This window comes from Cucurbita pepo, chromosome LG01 (assembly GCF_002806865.2).
Source record: "Cucurbita pepo subsp. pepo cultivar mu-cu-16 chromosome LG01, ASM280686v2, whole genome shotgun sequence".
NCBI lineage: Eukaryota > Viridiplantae > Streptophyta > Magnoliopsida > Cucurbitales > Cucurbitaceae > Cucurbita > Cucurbita pepo.
In genome coordinates, this window is record NC_036638.1 from 7192660 (window position 1) to 7212600 (window position 19941).

General features: G+C 35.5%; 3 protein-coding genes across 5 annotated transcripts; 2 read left to right on the forward strand and 1 right to left on the reverse strand.

The window, feature by feature from the left end:
* Positions 1–2315: 2315 nt before the first annotated feature.
* LOC111790287 (protein NRT1/ PTR FAMILY 5.4) lies at positions 2316–5080 on the forward strand. Its single transcript, XM_023671154.1, has 5 exons — positions 2316–2448; positions 2519–2988; positions 3438–3715; positions 3994–4331; positions 4416–5080. The coding sequence occupies exons 1-5, from the start codon at positions 2322–2324 to the stop codon at positions 4952–4954; spliced, it is 1752 nt and encodes a 583-aa protein (XP_023526922.1). The 5' UTR covers positions 2316–2321; the 3' UTR covers positions 4955–5080.
* A 3015-nt stretch (positions 5081–8095) lies between these two features.
* On the forward strand, positions 8096–9539 carry LOC111790276 (two-component response regulator ORR4-like). The gene is made up of 5 exons (XM_023671143.1): positions 8096–8423; positions 8544–8659; positions 8736–8813; positions 8921–8991; positions 9125–9539. Exons 1-5 carry the CDS (start codon positions 8318–8320, stop codon positions 9309–9311), a joined length of 558 nt encoding a protein of 185 aa, XP_023526911.1. The 5' UTR covers positions 8096–8317; the 3' UTR covers positions 9312–9539.
* On the reverse strand, positions 8282–19755 carry LOC111790251 (F-box protein At3g54460-like). 3 transcript variants are annotated; one of them, XM_023671134.1, is made up of 11 exons: positions 19001–19755; positions 15289–17883; positions 14996–15209; positions 14671–14903; positions 14481–14553; positions 14254–14384; positions 12915–13029; positions 10852–11767; positions 10703–10741; positions 8946–9046; positions 8282–8630 (listed from the first exon to the last, which is right to left on the reverse strand). In XM_023671134.1, exons 1-8 carry the CDS (start codon positions 19576–19578, stop codon positions 11600–11602), a joined length of 4107 nt encoding a protein of 1368 aa, XP_023526902.1. In that variant the 5' UTR covers positions 19579–19755; the 3' UTR covers positions 8282–8630; positions 8946–9046; positions 10703–10741; positions 10852–11599. The 3 variants fall into 3 exon arrangements, with proteins under 3 accessions (XP_023526902.1, XP_023526887.1, XP_023526894.1); XM_023671126.1 differs by lacking the exons at positions 8282–8630; positions 8946–9046; positions 10703–10741; ... (2 more) ...; positions 14254–14384; positions 14481–14553 and adding exons at positions 13631–13645; positions 13897–13907 and having other exon boundaries at positions 14671–14759; positions 14867–14903; XM_023671119.1 differs by lacking the exons at positions 8282–8630; positions 8946–9046; positions 10703–10741; ... (2 more) ...; positions 14254–14384; positions 14481–14553 and adding exons at positions 13321–13645; positions 13897–13907.
* Positions 19756–19941: the final 186 nt, after the last annotated feature.

Consider the following 19941-nt stretch of genomic DNA (forward strand, 5'->3'; position numbering starts at 1 on the left):
ATAATCATATCATAGGGTAATATTTATATCACGACATTATTTTCTTTATAGCCTAGATGCTACTTTTAGGGATGTCATTTGATTAGGTATGAAAAGATGGTAAGAAGTATTGGTATCCATGTTGGCCCCATCACTTCAAATTTTGAGTATCGGCTATATTATTTCGTTTATGTTGCCCTGTTCGTGTTTAGATCATAGCTTAAATAAATGCAATTTCTTATCGGTTTAGATCATAACCAAACCAGTTACGTATCGTCGTCAGTCTCACAGTTTTAAAACACGTCTACAAAGGAGAAATTATGTAAGAACCACGTCTTAAGAAATTGATAATAATTGGTATAATTATGGAGAAAGTCGGCAATTCCTAGCGTTACAAAATCTAAGAAAATTAATATAATCTAATCAATAACATTATCTTTGTAAAGTTGAAAACTTTGGATTTGAGGTCACTAATTTTATCTTTAACTTGAATTTTAAATGAATTAATCATAACTCTAAGTCTCCCCCACTTACCATAATATTATCAATCTTACTATTATTATTATTATTATTATTTAAATATTGTTCGCGAGGTGAAGATCGGTTTGAGATGGTAAGATTTGGAGTTGAGTTTCGATGGTTCCAACATTCCCTGTAACAGTCCAACTATTAATAGAGATTGTCCGTTTTGGCTCGTTATGTATCACTGACAGTTTCATGGTTGCACCCTTATAAGGAATGTTTTGTTTCCTTCTCCAATCGATGTGGAATCTCACAATCCACCCCGTTTAGAGTCCTAACGTATTCACTGGCTCACCGTCTGGTGTCTGACTCTGATACTATTTGTAACAACTCAAGCCCACTACTAACAAATATTGTCTATTTTGCTCCGTTAAACGCGTCTACTAGGAAAAAGTTTTCACTCCCTTATAAGAAATGTTTCGTTCCCCTCTCCAACCGACGTAGATCTCACATTCTCATGCAACATGACCACGTTACCTATTTATCTTAAAGCATTTTCAGGATATCGAATCAAGATTTAATACTAGATGGTTCCAACATGACTTCGTTACCTATTTATTTTGAAGTTCTTATGTTTAAAATACTGAAGAAGAAACTTGTTAATAAAATAGAATCGGACAGTTGTTTTAAGAGCGGATATGTTACCTAATTTATAAGGAACAAAACCCAATTTTTGCACTCATGACGTGTAAACTAAATGTTTAAATGGAGAAGTATAGACCAAAAATCATAATTAATATTAACTTATTACTTTATATATTGGAGTTTTATTGAGAAAGAAACAAATATCATATTGGGTGGCACTCGAATTAAGGGGATTTTCAACTGAATTTCCATTTGTATTAATTTTTTCAAAATTTCCTATAAAATTACACGACAATGTTCAAACGGCTAATAACTATCGATTCATGTCAGGGAGTTTGATGGTTGAACTACTGAAAAAGAAAGTTAATAATAATTATTAATTCTTTTGATTGTTTTTATTCGAATGTGGTCTCGGTTTATTCATGTAATCTTCGTTTGCTCGATTCTCCTTCGTTGAGGGAGGCAATGGAGCATGTGACAAAAGATTCGAACTTCCAATCTAGTTAAAACATTAAGTTTGAAACTCGAAAACCAAAACGCTACCAAACCCAGACCTTAAAATTCAAAGTGTAACAACTCAAGCCTATCCTACCAGATATTGTTATTCTTGAGCTTCCCCTCAATACACCCTGTCGGGCCCATCATTATCTCGGACACTCATTTCTCTCTCCAATCAAAAAAGAATCTCATAATCCACCTTTCTTTGTAACTCAGCCTACTCACTAGCACATCACTTGGTGTCTAGCTCTGATATCATTTGTAACAGCCTAAACCCATTTCTACTCGAAATTCTCCTTTTTGAATTACCCTTTTAAGCTTTCTCGAAAAATTCAAAGAGGACAATATCTACCCGCGATGAGCTCGATCGAGCTGATATGTCACTTTCAACGTAAAATGAATTGTAAATATGGAGATTTGGGCTGTAAAGGCCATTATTGGAATTCACAACATTTATTACACTCTTTCTGTGGGTTTCACCTCAATACCTCTCTTCCTCTCTCTTACCGACTCAAACAAACATCTTTTACCTCACCACTCAAGCTAAACAAGCTACATCAAAAACTTTTTACCTTTATTACCTTCAAATTTAACAACAAAAGTTAAATTTTTTTTTTTTACTGTCATGTTGTTTGATTCCCATTGGTGGCCTCCAAAAAAGTTACCAGTCCAAAAAGGGTATATATATATCCCTCTTCAACACTTGTTTAATTGTAAAATTCACATATTAATTCCCCATGGAGGAAGAAAAATCCCCCGCCCCTCTCCTCCACCTCCCCACCAAACTTCCCGATCACCGGAACCACTCCGACCGCCCCTCCCAACCACCCGCCGGCGGGTGGAAAGCTGCAATCTTTGTCATATGTAAAATTTCATACTTCTTTTTCCTTTTCTGGGTCTCTCAATTTTCTGACAAATTTTTCATTTCTGACAGTCGTCGAGGTCGCCGAGCAATTTGCTTTCATCGGCTTGTCCAGCAATCTCATCATGTACTTCACCACCGTCTTCCATGAACCCACCGCCACCGCCGCCAAGATGGTCAACAACTGGTCCGGCGTCTCCGCCGTCTTCCCAATACTCGGCGCCTTCGTCGCCGACTCACTTCTCGGCCGGTTCAAAACCATAATATTTTCCTCTCTTATATACTGCCTTGGAATGGTGCTGTTGACGCTATCGGCGACGGTGATCGGAGCACCTCACCGGAAACCCGTGTTCTTTTTTGCACTGTACATTTTGTCGGTCGGAGAAGGCGGCCACCGTCCTTGTGTACAGACGTTCGCCGCCGATCAATTCGACGAGGAGACGCCGGAGCAGAGGAAGAGGAAAAGCTCGTTCTTTAATTGGTGGTATGTGGGCCTTGTGGTGGGGTCCACTTTAGCTGTCTTTCTGGTTATTTACGTTCAGGTATTGTTTTATTTTTTATTTATTTATTTATTTAGAAGTGGTAACGTTTTATTATTTATTATGGCTGCAAGAAAAAGACAAAATATCACCGAAAAAAATCAATTAAACCGGCTCAATTTGATACCGGCTTATTAAAATCGGTTCTGATCGACCGGCTTCCGGTTTGATTAAAAATAGGTTCAAATATGGGATGACCAAAATTATGCTTTTTTTTTTTTTTTATTAAAAATTTTACTTTAAACTTTTTATTTATGTGGGGACAAAAAAAAAAAAAGAAATTTTTTTTGCTTTAATTCTTTAAATAGGCATTGGGATATGAATAGCGAACAATTTTAGAAAAAAAAAGAAAAAGAAAAGGAAATATTATAAAATTTAAAATTTGTTTAATATTTAAATATCTAATTACCTCAGTTTTTTTTTTTTTTTTTTTTTTTTTTTTTTTTTTTTTTTTTTTTTTTNGATGGGGACTGAGTTTTGGAATTCTAGCCGGAGTTTTGGCGGCGGCGTTACTACTGTTTTTGTGCGGAGTGAAGGTGTACAGACGCCATATTCCTGTCGGAAGTCCGTTGACCAGAATAGCACAGGTGGTGGTGGCGGCGGCCAGGAAGTGGCGCGTGGATAATACGCGCCAGGAATGGAGAGTGTGTTACGAGGAAGATAGTCATGCCAAAAATGAGGATGAAGGTCAACACAAGCCCATGACTTTGGATCGCAGAAGCCAATTCGGGTATGTCTTAATTTTCATTCATAGGTCAACTCTCTTTTTTTTCAAAAAATAATAATATTTTAATATTTATTGTTTTTTTTTTTTTTTTTAAATTTTAATTTTGTTTTTTAGCCTAAGTTTCCATGTTATTTAATGAAAATTTTAATTTAATAAATTCTTAAATATTAAAAATATTTCATAAATATATAAAATTTGAATATTGTGTTATAATGACCTAAAGGTCGCTTTTTTATCGGCCACGTTTAATGTTGTATTAAACATGATCTCGTTTGTAGTAGGATTTTGGATAAGGCGACTTTGATAGATGATGAGGACAAGGCGAGGAAGAAGCGAGACCCGTGGCGACTAAGCACGGTGGCGGAGGTGGAGGAGGTAAAGATGTTGGGACGACTAATTCCGGTGTGGTTTAGTTGTTTAATGTTTGCAGTGGTACAAGCTCAGATCCACACTTTCTTCACAAAGCAAGGCTCCACCATGCTCCGCTCCATCGGCCCCCACTTTCAGATCCCGCCCGCGTCTCTTCAAGGCGTCGTCGGCCTCACCATCCTTCTCACCATTCTTTTCTACGACCGAGTTTTTGTCCCCTCCGCCCGAAAGTTTACTGGCCACCACTCCGGTAAGTACTGAATATAAGTCGAAATTAGGTCCAAATTATAGGTTAAGGAAATGAATATACGTCGATTATTAATGTTTTGTGTAGGCATAACGGTACTACAAAGAATAGGAATAGGCCTATTCATCTCAATCCTCAACATGGTCGCCTCGGCTTTGGTAGAGGCCAAAAGGGTCGCTGTGGCCGCCGAACACGGCCTCATCGACACTCCAAAAGCGACGGTTCCGATGACAATCTGGTGGCTAATTCCACAATACATGCTTTGTGGCGTCTCCGATGCCTTCACCGTCGTCGGTCTCCAAGAACTTTTCTACGACCAAATGCCCGAATCCATGAGGAGCATAGGATCTGCGGCGTACATCAGCGTGATCGGAATGGGGAACTTTCTGAGCACCGCCGTCATCTCGGCAGTCCAGGCGGCGAGCCGCCACAAATGGCTGGTGGACAATCTGAACCGTTCAAAACTGCAGTACTTCTACTGGGTTTTGGCTGGTTTGAGCGGTTTGAATTTGTGTTGCTACATTTGGGTTGCCAATGGTTATGTGTATAAGAGAGTTGGAGGGAAAGATGGTGAAGATCATGGGAAGAACAGCAACAAAGGAGTCTATGGAGATGACATGATTTGAAGATTAATCATTATCATATGATTAGAGGGAGAACATATAATTATGAGATTAATCTCTCTAATCATCATTAATCTTTGTTGTCTTCTAATAATTTGTAGTTAAAAGTTATTCTAATGGTGTTTTCTTTTTTTCTCTTTTTTTTNGGATGTGATAATATTTATATTAAATGAAAAGATTAGTAAAATGAGTCAAATTCTATAAAATAATTACATTATTGGTTTAATTAAAACGGGATAGCAGTGTGTGACACTTAGTTGAACCCAGCAAACAAGTTAGTCGTGTAAATTTTGGACTTGCGGACAATAACGGCGTATGTTCGAGTCTTGGGTCACGTTTAAGAAAATACGTTGAAAACAATTTTAAAGAAAATAATGTTGTAACAACGACTTTGATAGCATATAACCCGGGTAGGAAGAATTGACAACTTGTCACATCCGTTAGAGTACATTTTGAGGCATTTTAGCCGTGATGGATGTAGAGATGATTTTGATGATCGGTCATGCACCCTTGTATTGACACAATAAGAAATAATAAAGGTCTACTAACATAAAACCTGTAACGGCCCAGATCCACTGCTAGCCGAATATTGTTCTCTTTGGGCTTTCCCTTTCGGGCTCCCCTCAAGGCTTTAAAATGCGTCTGCTAGAGGAAGTTTCCACACCCCTTATATATGGTGATTTGTTTTCCTCCCCAACCAATGTGAGACATCACAAAACCAGATAGAAGGAGTTTGGAACAGGCATGCAGTCATGGATAACACGTTTTGGACAAACATAATTAGAACATCCGACATACAGCCACATGTGACACGCCTTGGACAAGCATGGCAGTGACACTTATATAACATTTTAATAATAGTTTGACTTTGAGACTAAATTTGAAATTAAACTAAAATAAAATTAATAAATTATTAACTAATATCTGGAAAAAAAAAAAAAAAAAGAATCCCATGTTTGGAAGATAGTGCAAGAATTTCATTACATTCTCCACTTTTATTTTATGGTTTTCATTTATTTTATAATTCATATTTATTTATATCTAAAAAAAATGTGGATAAGTTTGAATTGAATTAATAAATTAGTTAAGATAACACTAAAAAAAAATGTTTCACATGTTATAAAACACTTGAGAAGAATCATTTTCTTTTTTTATTGGCCAAAAGAGTTAGGATTGGGTCATTTTCAAATCTCTAAATTAAACCCATTTTTTAATTTATTATTTAGTAAACAATTGCTCGAAATTTTTCGATCAAAACCCTATAATATTTGATCTATCTTAATATACCTGATTTCGTATTTTTCGTTCAACTATTTAGGAAGAAAATGAGGACTAAAAGATTGTAGATCTCTTATTTCGTTTTTATGTTTGATTATGTCGCCCTAATGTAAGTTTTCATCACAAGATCTAGCGTTTGATGGGTTCCATGTCCACTCGACTCAGAGAATGCAACTGGTGGTTCGTTCATTGTAATATATATTTTGGAGTTTGTTTAGTGCGACAACATTGTTTATTAGTTTTTATACTTTTTGTTTTTCTCAGAGTTTTAAAACGATAAGAACATGCATTTAGTGAGGATCAAAGTCGGTCTAGATTTAGAAAAGTCGGGTCGTCACATACTACGGCACCTTTTTTTTTTTTTTCCTTTGCTTTCTCTATTCAATTTGGATTCTCTTTTCTTTTTTTCTTTTTTTTTTCTTTTTTTTTTTCTTTTGATAAAAAGAACAAAACAAAGTTGAGATGTGAAGCTATGCCTCAAATATCCAATATTTCAAACCTAATAATTAAACTCCCTCTCTCAAAATATTTTGTTTAAATAAATTTTCAAATATCACCATATTTACCAAACCCTAATTTTTTTTTAAAAAAAGTATTTATTTGATATGAAAATACTTTTTTTTTTGGGTCAATTTAGAAGGCCTCAAATTTCTCCCCCACCCAAATGAATATCAATATTTTACAAAAAAAAAAAAAAAAAAAAAAAAAAAANTTAATTTCTTTCTACAAATCCAAGTTGAATAGTCAAAATCCATCTTAATTTCTTTATATATATGAAATTAAAGATAAACAGAAATTAAATGAATTAAAAAAAAGTGAAAATCAAGAGATTTTATTCTAGGAGATTTGGATAAAGGAATTTAATTTAGTTTTTATCAAGATCCAAAACTTGTTAGGAAAAAAAAAAGGAAAAGAAATTGTAAAAATCTAAAAATTTGATGACAAGAATCTCAATAATTTTGGAAAATAAGATCCACTGGAATTTGAGCTGAGAAGGTGGCTGGCCACTGCATGTGCTTAAAGATTAAAGGATCACGCTCCTACGGTAGGGCTGTACTCCCCTTTTGATTCCATCATAAATAAATTCAAATATTTTTATTTTATTTTATCTCCTTTAATTATTATCTTAATTTATCCTCTTTCACATTTTTAAATTTTCAATATTCTTCTTACCCGACTTCTATTCATGTCGAATTTTAAGACATTTTCGTTGTCTTTATGCATTAAACTATGTCCGAGCATACATATAATACTCTATTGATATCAACATCAACACTAAAAATGAATCAAACATCAGAAAAAAAAAAAATTAACAAAATATTACATAATATAAAATATATTAACACTAATAATATCCATCAACATCCGCATTTAATACGGGTTTAGATAAGATTCGAGAAGAATATAAATATGGTAAGAAAATAAATAAATGAATCAACATTATTTCAATCAAAACCCAACACATTCATTAATTACCCAAAAGTAAAAAAAAAAAAAAAAAAAAAAAAAAAAAAAAAAAAAAAAAAAAAAAAAAAAAAAAAAAAANAAAAAAAAAAAAAAAAAAAAAAAAAAAAAAAAAAAAAAAAAAAAATGATTATTAGTACCATGAAATGAAGGACTAATTAATAGTTTATGATTGGTTTAAATAAAAATTAAAATTCCAGAAATAAAGAGAGGGACTTGATTTTTTTTTTAATATATATATATATATATAAAAAGACTTTTTTCAATTTCTCAATTATTTTATACTTTGACTATTTGGTTTTTTTTTTTTGGGTGGAAGAAAAAGAAGAAATCAAAGCAAAGCACCATCTTCCTTGCTTCTAGTTGAATTCAAACAAATCAAACCCTAAGAGATCCGCGAGATTGTGTAACAAAATCTGTCGGATCTGCCTTTCCAAACTGTCAAATTTTTCAAAGGATTTCGCCATATCCCATTCTAATCTTACGCCATGCCTTCTTTCTTCTTCTTCTTCTTCTTCTTCTTCTTCTTCTTCTCCATTTATAAACCCTATCTCCTTCCTCTCCTTCTTCGCAATCCCCTTTCTGTACCTTCTTCTTCTTCTTCTTCTTCTTCCTCCAATTCCCATGGCCCTTGTCTCTTCTAATGCTCAATTCCATGTCTTGGCTGTCGATGACAGCCTTGTTGACAGGAAGCTGATTGAAAGGCTGCTCAAAACTTCCTCCTTCAATGGTACTCTGCCATTGAACCTTCTTCTCTCTCTTTCTCACTCTCTCTAGGGTTCTAAGAATGGCTTGAATTTTAGGCTCTAAACAGTTGGTTTGGTTTGGTTTGGTTTTTTTCTTTTCACAGTTACGGCTGTGGATTCTGGAAGCAAGGCTTTGGAGCTTCTGGGTTTGGTTAGAGAGAGAAATGGAAGCATCCATTCTCCTTTTCCCCCTGAAAATCATCATCATCAACATCATCAAGTTAAGGATTTCCAATTTGGATGTTTGTTTGTTGTTCTTTTGGGCATTGTTTTGATTTGTTTTGCTTTGATTGCAGGAGATTGAAGTTAATCTCATCATTACAGATTACTGTATGCCAGAAATGACAGGCTATGATCTTCTAAGAAAGATCAAGGCAAGTTTCTTCTTCTTTTCAAAACATAAGGCTTAGTTTTCTGGTTGAGTTCACTTACTTTCCAACCAATTTCAATCTGAAAAGGAAAATCCTATCTGGTTTTGCAGGAATCTGACTCACTTAAAGACATACCTGTTGTGATTATGTCCTCTGAGAATGTTCCAGCAAGAATCAACAGGTGAGGAGGGAAACAGCTAGAACAGGAACCATTTTGTTTCCAAGCAAATCCAAATCTGAAATGATAAACAACCAGTAAATTCATGTCAATCATGTCAATCTGAATTGGGTTTTGGTTATTTGTTTTGAATCAGATGTCTAGAAGAAGGAGCTGAGGAGTTTTTGCTGAAACCAGTGAAATTATCTGATGTCAACAAGCTTAAGCCTTTCATATGCAGAGGAAAAGCCAAGGAAATGGATTGCAACAATCTCAAGAGAAAGGAAATGGAACAGAGTCAATCATCTGAGAGAACAAGAGCAAAATACAATGAACCTCTCTAAACTTCTGGCTTACATAATCAGTTCTTAGAGTTAAATGACCATTATTATGTACTTTCTAATGTTACAAGAGTGAATCATTTTGAATGTCTGAATGTACAAAGTTGATGAAAATTCGGATTTTTAGGCTTAGAAATCTCATTATTTTGTAGTTTAGATATCTGTACTCATGATTCGATCTCTACCAAAACAAACAAACAAAATAAAGGCATACAATCTTTTGTCTTTTAATTTTCCAATTTTGGCACTGAGCCACTAATAAGATTGCTGAATGAATTTGGTCAAGATTTGCTTGTTTCCAAATTCTCCACGAAACTGCTTGTCAATCTTGGAAGAATTCCAGAGGAGTCATAATGGGTAAGTTTGAGATTTCATATCTCAACCATGAAAAAAGAAAAAGAAGAGTTTTCAAACTTTCGAAAATCTTGACAGAAAATTAAATGTTCATGCTAATACGAGCATACATTTACGCTTAATCAAAATGTCCACGCCAATACGAGCATAGCTCAATAGACATAAAACATTTACTCTTAATCAAGAAGTTATAGGTTTTAAACCTTCATCCTTCATGTTTTGAATCAGACTTCTCATTTACCTAAAATAATTAATAAATAATAATAAAAAATAACAGAAGAAGAAGAAAGAAAGAATCAGACTTCTCATTTTGATGTTTTAATAATTGTCATTTTCTATTTATCTTAATCTCATAAAAGGAAAGGAAAGAAAGTGGAAAGATCTTGAAGATTGGAGAGAATCTGCAAGATATTGGAAAAATTCTCTTCCTTCTTCATATTTGCCTTGTTAGAATAAAACCATTCGATCTTGAATCAATATTGAAGATCAAAAAGACACTCATAGTAAAAAATGCAAATAGAATAAATAAATTCTCTTTTAGAGCATACAAAGAGACACTAATGCTTGACCACTAAGTTATGTTCAAACGAGGCTAAGAATTACTAAAACAAACAATATAATAACTCAATATTTAATCCTAGTGAAAGTAATACATTGATTCTTATCCACAAAAGAGTAAGAAGAGAAGGCAAGAAAAGTAGCTAGCGTGTAGCCATTGTGATTTTGGTCAAACTTCCAAAGTTGAGAGTGCCTATTGTAGTATTTGTGGTGATTATGACTAAATGATTTAGGAAAAAAGGGTAGAAAAGGAACTTCTATTCATTCTTCTTTCTTTTGATATATATATATATATATATATATATATATATATATTAACTTTATTTTTGTCAGAAAGTTAGTAAAAAAGCACTAGCACTGTGGTTATCCATTTCTATCCTTTACTTAAAGATAATTCATGGTTACTTCTCAATAAGATAATGAAGTACAGAGATCTTAGCTTTCTTGCAGACTAGAAACTGGAAGCTCCTCAATCAACCAACCTTTCTTGGATGCTTGCCCTAATTTCAATCTTTTACATACTGAATAAAGCAAATGAGAAAAAAGAAGTTAATTCACATAGATATAATTTATAAAGGACAAGATAAGTCAGGCTTTGTCAGGAATATGGTTAATCGATCAAACATCTAACCAGAATATTTATTTCCATCAATTTGAAATGGTGATTTTTTAAATGGTAAATTTTGCAGACACATTCTACCTCATATATGGACACCTTTCATTCTTACACCAGCAGTATTACAACCTGAGCCAATATTTCAATGGCTTAGCCAACTTATAAAAGCAGAACAAAAATTGATAATTAGTGTACAATGGGGATATATTCCCTCCAAAGATCGTGTGTGGGAGCAACTCAAACAAATAAAAGTCTAATATGAATTCGAACCTGGCCTGCCATCTGCTGCTATGACCAGGAATGGATTTGTGAGGGAATCAGAATCACTATACCGGACAACTCTGTTGGCGAGCTTTATTTGATAACTAGAGCTGCGTAGATCTCATGAGACCTACCCCCCATTACAATAAAAATGCTTTGCCTTTTCGTTTGCTATGAAGAGAGTCAGCATCTTCCATCCACCCAGGAGCTCACTCCATATTTCTGCCCATCGGAGACTATACTGAATGATACACATTTTGCAGATCCAAGTTCTTCTAAACCTAAGTAATAACAATATGCTGATTGAATTCTTTAGTCTTCAGCAATAACTTGGAACTGGAAACATAATGAACATACACGAACTATTTCTTGATTTTTATGAATAGAATTTGAGCCACTGCAGACCCTTTGCTTCGATCTTTCCCTTCAAGTTGTGATACCAATCTTATCATAATGTCTACAGTAACAGCAATAAGATATGTCAGAGAACTGCACTGTACAATTAAATATTCTCTACAGCCTTTTCCATCATAGGATTTGTCCTCACAAACTTGAGCTGAGAAAGATAATTGCTCCCAGCAAAATCATGCATTGAACGATGAGCACGTGGTCCTTCATAATCAGGCTTGCTAAATTCTTCCTTCATCAATCTTTTGCACTCATCAGTATCCTTCATTTAAAAGGGGGGAAACAAAGCATGTTGAGAAAAGAGTAAATAATGAGGTTTAAAGCATTAAAAAGAATGACCTGGAGCGTTTCAGAAAAATCAACCATTTAAGGAAAAGAAAAAAATCAATCATAGAATGTGCAAAAGAGAGTTTAGTCTACATAATCAGGCTTTCCAAATTCTTCCTTCATCAACTTTGTTTCTTTTTATTTCAACAATGTTGGTGGAGATATGAACATTTAGCCTTTAAGACAAATGAATAATGTGGGTTATCTTTTGCTAAACCCCACTGGAGAGGTTAATATCTTGAACATATTCAATAGAAAAATCCTAGATCAGCCTCCTCCAGAACTAGTATTGTTGATACCAAAATTGTGAAAAAAAGGACCAGGTGCTTTTTCTTTACTTTTCTGGACTTCTCCACAATATGTAGAAGAAGATATTTGGGGTATCTAGGTATGACCAATAGAATGTTCGGGCTCTCTTCATCCAGATGCATCTTAGCACTTAAAAATAGAACGGAAAGGGAAACTTTGTATAAGGTTTTTAGGGATTTCTTTAATTTTAAGCCGTTATCTTTAAGATGTTCTTTGGGTCGTGCCTCATACAATTAAAGAGGCTTAAAAGTGCATGTTTTCCACTTTAATAGAAGGTTTCTTGCGTGTGAAACAAAACATAACAGATAAGAAAGGTGTGCTTTATCAAGAATGAGGAACCGAGGTCCTCAAATCCTGATAGCTGAACCTTTGAAATCAAAGACAACTTCAGTAAATTCTTCGGAAGAAATTGCTGTAATATAATTATACAAGCATACAGGTTTTTGTTTTTTTAAAAAAAGAAACCAGCTTTTATTAAGATAAATGAAAGTAAAAAAAAAAGACGCACCTACAAAAGCCCAAGCTCAAGAAACAGGATGCAAAATTACAATAACTAGAGCACATAATAATGAGATTGTTAATACTCAAAGCGAATTGAGCATAACTCAACTGGCAAAAAGTGTGTACTTTCAACTAAAAGGTCTCCGATTTGAATCTCCCCATCCCATGTAGCACGCACACACACAAGAAAAAAAAAAAGAAAAAGTAATAACAAGACTGTAAATACCCAAGGCAAGATCACTACCACTACTATTTCAGAACGTATGGCATACCTGTAGAAACTGTACCATTTGCTCTTCAATTGTTTCATGCATTACTAAGGTTTCAACATGAATAGGACGAGTAGCACCCATCCGATGAGCACGACTAATCACTTGTTCCTCCATGCTAAAAAAGAGTAAAATATTGAGTGAATTACTATAACTGAAAACAATCCTATGTCAAGCAGTTAAAAAAGAATACTGCGCAGCCATGATGGATTAGTTATTAATGCTTTATCTTTTGAGAAGTCAGAGCCAAATGCATAGAAATATTGATCCATTACTTGGATTAAAAGTGCAAAATGCATGACGATCTGAAAATGTATGGGATGGAAACCAAGATAACATTCAAAGAAAGATGAAAATAAATAATGAATTAGCCTGTTTTTCAAATATTTCAAGATGTTTAATAACAGAGGTGTATAAGGGAGGAAATAAGTAGTAATTCACTCTAGTGCTTTAGAAGCTTAATACAAGACTATTTGGAAAGAGGAAAGATTGTTTTTCAAAATTAACCAAATGAGGAAAAAGTGTATTAATCACTCACAAAATTAACGAGGCCAAGATCAGCTCTTATGTTAAAGACATAATTGGCTACATAAAGCGACAATTCATCATCATGCAACATCCCCCTCGTTGAACTTTTTCATTCTTGCAAAGCAAATTCAGATCGCTAGGAAAGACTTCTTTCAGAAAGGTCTGGATTCAGAGAAAATGTTTTACTACTTGCAAGGTTAACTGTTTTCTTATGGTCTAAAATATATCAGCAAACTAATTGCAGTAGATGAGTTGTGAATCCAGACCTTTCTAATTGTTAATTGCAGAAAAACGGTGGACTACAATATATCAGCAACAGTAAGGCAAGAGCTACATGCCTAGTAAATCTGATTCTTCACAGTGCAAACTAATTGCAGTAGATGAGTCGTGAAAAATCCTCAGGTCGCAGCATAACTAACCGAATGAGAAAATTCAATCAGCTAATTTAAGACCTATCGTTCAATGAAAATCTGCAGGACTCGACCAATATTTTTTCTCATTAACCACTTTCTCATTTAGCAAAAACAGATTCATCCATGCTCAAACTACTTGGAGAGACACTTTCACTATTTACTCTCTCTACCAAGTTTGAAAGTTCTTGGTATCCCTATATATGGGTTGTATACTTGAAGTGATAAGACTTCATTCAGATGAAAGACAGAAGGATGGTCAGGATTCTCTCTCAAATAAAAAATCAGATCTGCTGCAAGAGTATTTGAGATGGTGAAGAACAACTTATTTTTTATTATATAGTCCTGTACGAAGGTCTAAATCATCCATCAAACGACTTGAACATAAAATGCTTTTGTATTACCTTTTGTCCCAGATTGGCTCCATTAGAAATACGTAAGTTACAAAGCTCAAATCAAGACCCAGTGCAGCACTTCCATCCATCAAAAGCACCATGCAGCTTGCATCATGCTGAAACGTGGCCAATGATTTCATCTGCACCGGTGAAACAGAATCAATGCACACCTCGACACCAGCATCAAACCTAGGTATCTCTACGCGTTATGAACATGATAGAATTGAATGCCACACCTTATTGCTAGCATGCATTGGACTATACATCCCAGCAAATCTGATGCCGGCAATGGTTAACTGGGCAAGGAGACACAATGCTAAGTTCAGATAATTGTACAAAATTCCTGGACTTACAAAAAAAAAAAAAAAAAAAAAAAAAAAAAAAAAAAAAAAAAAAAAAAAAAAAAAAAAAAAAAAAAAAAAAAANTGAATATGCTCAAGAAATTGAGAGAAAATAAGAACTTTGTCTCTGACTATTTCATGATCTGAAGTGATATTCCTTGAGTGGTCTACTTCCTGCAGTAGTACATCAGATTTAGTCAATGAAGGGGGAGGGAACAAAGCAGCTTCATCATTTGCTTCACTTAAAGCTTTTAATCTCTGAATGAGATATGCAACTTTACTGCTAGAAGTTGATTGCCAATCAGGATCCCAGTTATCCTGTAAATATCACACACCACGATCAGTTGGCCATATATTGATAAAGTTCAAACCACATATTTTCAAGTAACTATCACTCGTAGTCAGCCTACTTGCTTATATGATGGTTGCAACTCAATAAGGTCTTTGGGAACAGGCCACTTTGGATTGGGATTTTCAGGCCGTGCTATGGTTTCAGGAGTCTGCATCACGTATAATTTACCACAGCCAGGAAAGGTACACCCTTCACAATCCAAAGCAACACAATCAAGGCAAAGAAGATGCCTACAGGGTGCAATCACAGGTAAACGACACCATTCCCCACACCTATACAAGCATTCTTTCATTAATAAAACAAAAACAAAACATTGTGAAAGAGTCGGCATGAATCAAAGTGGAATAATACCTAGCACAGTTCCCGCCATAAAGAAGATTATATTTTATAAAAGAATACTCCTGTGACATAGGATCCAGACCATCATCAACAAGAATATCCATGGTTTCCTGAATATCTTCACCAGCTTCTGCGACTTTAATATGTCCAGCCACGCAGCAAGATAGTCTGATGTTCTTGATTGTTGTGCTTCGAGATTTCCATTGCTTCGGATTCAATAAACTTTCAATATGAGAAGGATCATTCCAGTCAGCCATCAATATATTACGCCGCACTGTAACTACAAGTTCATTGTAACTTCGAGCATGCTCTTCTGTAAAATTTAGGTATTTTACCTTCTTGATGCAAGGAGGGATGGATAGTAAGTCCGTCTTTCTTGCACTAATCATACACCTACGAAGTAAGTCTAACAAAAGTAACCTTCCTTCCTCCATTTCTGCCTCAAAAGGTCTAAGTATACCAGCCTCCCATGACTTATGATTCTGACCATAGGCTTCTTCATGAAGAAACCTAAGTAATGGTTGAAGATGTGAAAGCTGACTATTAGGTGTGCTAGGAGTTGGAGTTCCTGTTAATATCCAGCGATTTGAAGATATCAAAGAAACAGCCATTTGCAACTTGTTTGTTAAGTTAAGACTAGAGCCAAGGGTGTGCCCTTCATCTAAAATGACCCTATGCCAATGCACTTGCATTAATATACTTCTCTTCCGTGGCCCCCATTCTGCACTTAACCGACTAAATGTGGTAATGATAACATCATAATCCCATGCTAGACAATGTGCAGATGGTTTTCTATGATCAGTCCATACATAAACCAGTAACTGACCAGGTCTGATATGTTTTTGAATTTGAGTCTTCCAGTGATCAACTAGATTTGATGGAACAATAATCAGGGTTGCTCTTGATAAATATAACCGAACTGAATCGAGTGGCTCAGTCAATGCAGTTTTCAGAGCAGCAACATCAAATGCCAAGTTGTGAAGATTATGCGGGTAATACCATCTGATAGTGCCTTTTTCCATTTTTCTTACTAAACCAAATGCTTCGAACATCTTATGAAAACCACAGACATCACTACCAGGAACCACATAAGATGCTAGTATAGGACTTCTTAAACCAGTTGTTTCCATTTCTGAAATTTTTTCAGGAGCTAGATTAGATAACCAAGTCAAGGCTCTCTTTGTTCCAGAATTTATCAGTGCCATGTTTTCCTTGAGCACACTGGTGAAGAACGAAATATTTTTCTCCTCGCCTCCAGAAGTGTCTTTGCTGTAGAATCCTGGAATATTAGTAATTGGACGGCACTTGTCATAAGATTCTTCTGGAACACTGCAACTTTGGTAAAAAGGATCAGTATTCATACTACAAAACCAAGCTGTACTAGCATCAGCTATAGAAGTTTCTGAAAGCTTCCGCCACTTGTGACAAGCATCACACTGCACCCATGTGTCCTTATATTCGAATTTATCTGCAGTGGTTGTCTCAGACACCTCATAGTTGTTTGTGAATCCATTAGACACACCAGCTCTCTTTGCCCCAGCAGCCAACTTCCTTGTCCGTGTTCTTGTTGACTTTTTACCAGTATTCAGGTGTCTGGAAAGGCTAGATGCTCCTTCATACGTGAGAAGAAGATTTCTCTTGACACTACTCAAGCTCCTAGTGCATCGAACCATTTGAACTGCTTTTGCATAGTCTGTAGATGATGGAGATATCATCTCATTGCCAGCACATGAATCATTAGTTACTGTATGTCTGTCATCCAAAGTCGTCAGCCTTGCCCTTTTAGGTGTATGATATGTTAAGTCCTCCATTCCTTTCAGAGAACTACAGCCCACAGCTTCCTTCACCAATAAATTGTTGGTGCTAGTATTACTATTACTGCTAACCTCGTAGTAACCACATTTACGGTTGCCATTATGTGTGCACCAAACAATTTGTACTCCAGGTGGTGGTTCTGCTAATGTTCCCTGAGTCTTTAAGATAAGGGACAGTGCAGTTATTGTCTTTCCTAAGCCCGGTTCATCACAGAAAAGCCCCCCACGAAAATCAGTGATAGCTGGGGTCCCCAGAGTGACTATTTCACCAGTAACGGTATTTATGTGGAACGAAAAACCATCTTCTGTTGAAAAAGGTACATATAAAGGATGGTAGAAAACTTCAGCATTCCGCTCACGGTGTAACATCCATTCAACAGCTGCCTGCTGGTGAGGATACAATTTGAGTTTCATGCATGGCATGATTGATGCAGATAAGGATCTCAGATGGTGGCAAGTTGAAGCAACCCTAATAAGATCCAAAGGGCGAAGAGCTTTCATTATATTAATCAGAACGTCATCTGATATGTCCCATATGCCTGATTGAGAATAATCATCCTCTGGTTGTATTCTCGTATATTCAGGTTTGCATGACCTAAGAATACTCGGTAAGCTTCTAAATATTTCATGAAGTTCAAAGAGCCTTCTATTTGAAGAACCTCCAGGACTATTGTGCAATTTGCAATTGTGGACATGACATTCTGCGGGATTCCACACGCTCTTCCTAACCATATCTGCAACTTGAGAATGATCTTTTCCAACAAGTAGAGAGCTTCTTTCTTGCCATTCACAACTGAAAGTATATAGGATAATAAACTTAAAACATTTCATCTAAAACAAAAGGCCATTTATAACTGAAACAATAATAAACTCACAACATTTGCATGAAACAAAAATCCATTACAAAAAGCTAATAGAAGTAGGAGTCGAAGATCCTACTTAACAGAAGAAAAAAAATAAACAAATAAGAATGAATAGACTATAGATTACAACTTATACCAATCTTGATTCTTGCAAAAACTAAAAAAAAAAAATATATTTTTTTTTTAACTGCTTGGTCTAAGTTGCCAAAACGATTATTAGAAATTAATAAACGAATAAGGGACCAAAACATCAAGAATTTTCAAGTTTGTCTCCAAATCCTTTCATTCCTTCCCTTTTAAGAATGCAATCACTAGGGCGATATCTATAGGTCCTATCTTCTTTAAATTTAAGAATTTTTCACAACAGTACCACTCCTTTTAAGTACCTCTGGGAAGGATTCTAGCCTAAAAAGGTCTGATTTCTCAATCAGGTAAAGGCTACTAAGAATATTATCAGAGAGTGAAATGAATTACTTCGGGTGTCCATAGAAAGGAGCCATTGATGAAGAAGATTAATGTCCATATGCACAAATTCGAAGAAGAAAATTGTTTTTGAGCAAACAAGATTTGTGAAGCTGGAGTCGATGGAGATGAATGCTCAAGATAACCAATAACGATGCAAGAATCCAGGATTAGATAGATTAGATGAAGGGAATGAAGACTCTACTTTTTTCACCAACATGAGCTGTCTATACATTTTATGAAGGGATTATATGGCTTTATGGAGGGAGTTACAACTTATATCAGTTCTCTAAACATTTTCAAGAAGCTACATAATGTATAGAGGTTCCTTAATTGGAAGATAAATGATGTCATATAATGTGGATAGATAGTCTTAACATACTCAAGTTCTTTGGTTGGACCAACGATAGCCTTTTTGAGCGTCAATCTGATTATTCAAAAAAGAAACATAACCACTAGCCACTCGAGTTCCTCTTCAACATTGACTAATGAAATATGTTCATGAAAAGTCACTGAAAACTACGAACTCAAATTCAAACTCAACCGAAAAAAAAATAATCGAATGAACTTAAAGTAATCCATCACCTCAAATGCCTAAATAGCGCACCAGCAACCGTCTTGGATCTAGGAAACTGCCAACCGGACCACAATTCAACGGGAAGATGAACATCAACCAACAACACAGCTCGGGCCTCCTCATCAACGCCAATGTCAACAAAAATCACCTGCGCGTCAATCTTCAAGCACTTGTGCACTACCAGAGCGTGAATTTGATGCACAACGCTCATGCTGCCATGAACCAGCCCCATCCTATTCGTCCTCTTTTTCCCCGAGGTCCTACGTCCTCTCGCAGACATCTTCCGCTTCAAAGTTAAATCACCATTCTCCACCGTACTAGTTCCCTCTCCACCTACCGTCCCCCTACATTGCTCAGAATCTTGAGGCGAAACACCGGCCTTGGAGAGCGGTTTGGGGTTTGCTTCAATCGGAGTAAGCACGACGCCATATTCGGAAGTAAAACAAACATCAGAACTCTCAACAGAGACATAACAACGCGTACCTGGACGTAGAGCATCCGCCAGTTCGGACAACGGCGAAGGAACGGCAAGAACCACACACAAGAAACCGCAGAGCTTGTAGTCAGAGAAGTCGTCATCGTCCATTAGAGAAGAAGCTTGGATTGAAGTGATTACGGAGATTGAACAAATCACAATTCGAAAATTTTCGCTTGTTGATTGCTGTAAAGTAGACTACGGGCGTCCATTGTTCGAAGCGAAGACCGCCATGGGAATAGCAGCAAGATTGGTCAGAAAGAGAAAAAAATAGCGGTTTCTAAAGCTTCTGTTGGCTTTCCTTTTTTTATTTTTTATTTCTTATTTTTTTTCCTTTTCTAATTTTCATTGGGTAAGAATGTGGGCCCCATCTGGAAACTCTCTGCGGCTAATTATATAATATTCTTTTTATGTTCAATAAATTTAATTGCATAATTTTCTCTTAATATAATTAAAAAAATTTATTAAAAATAA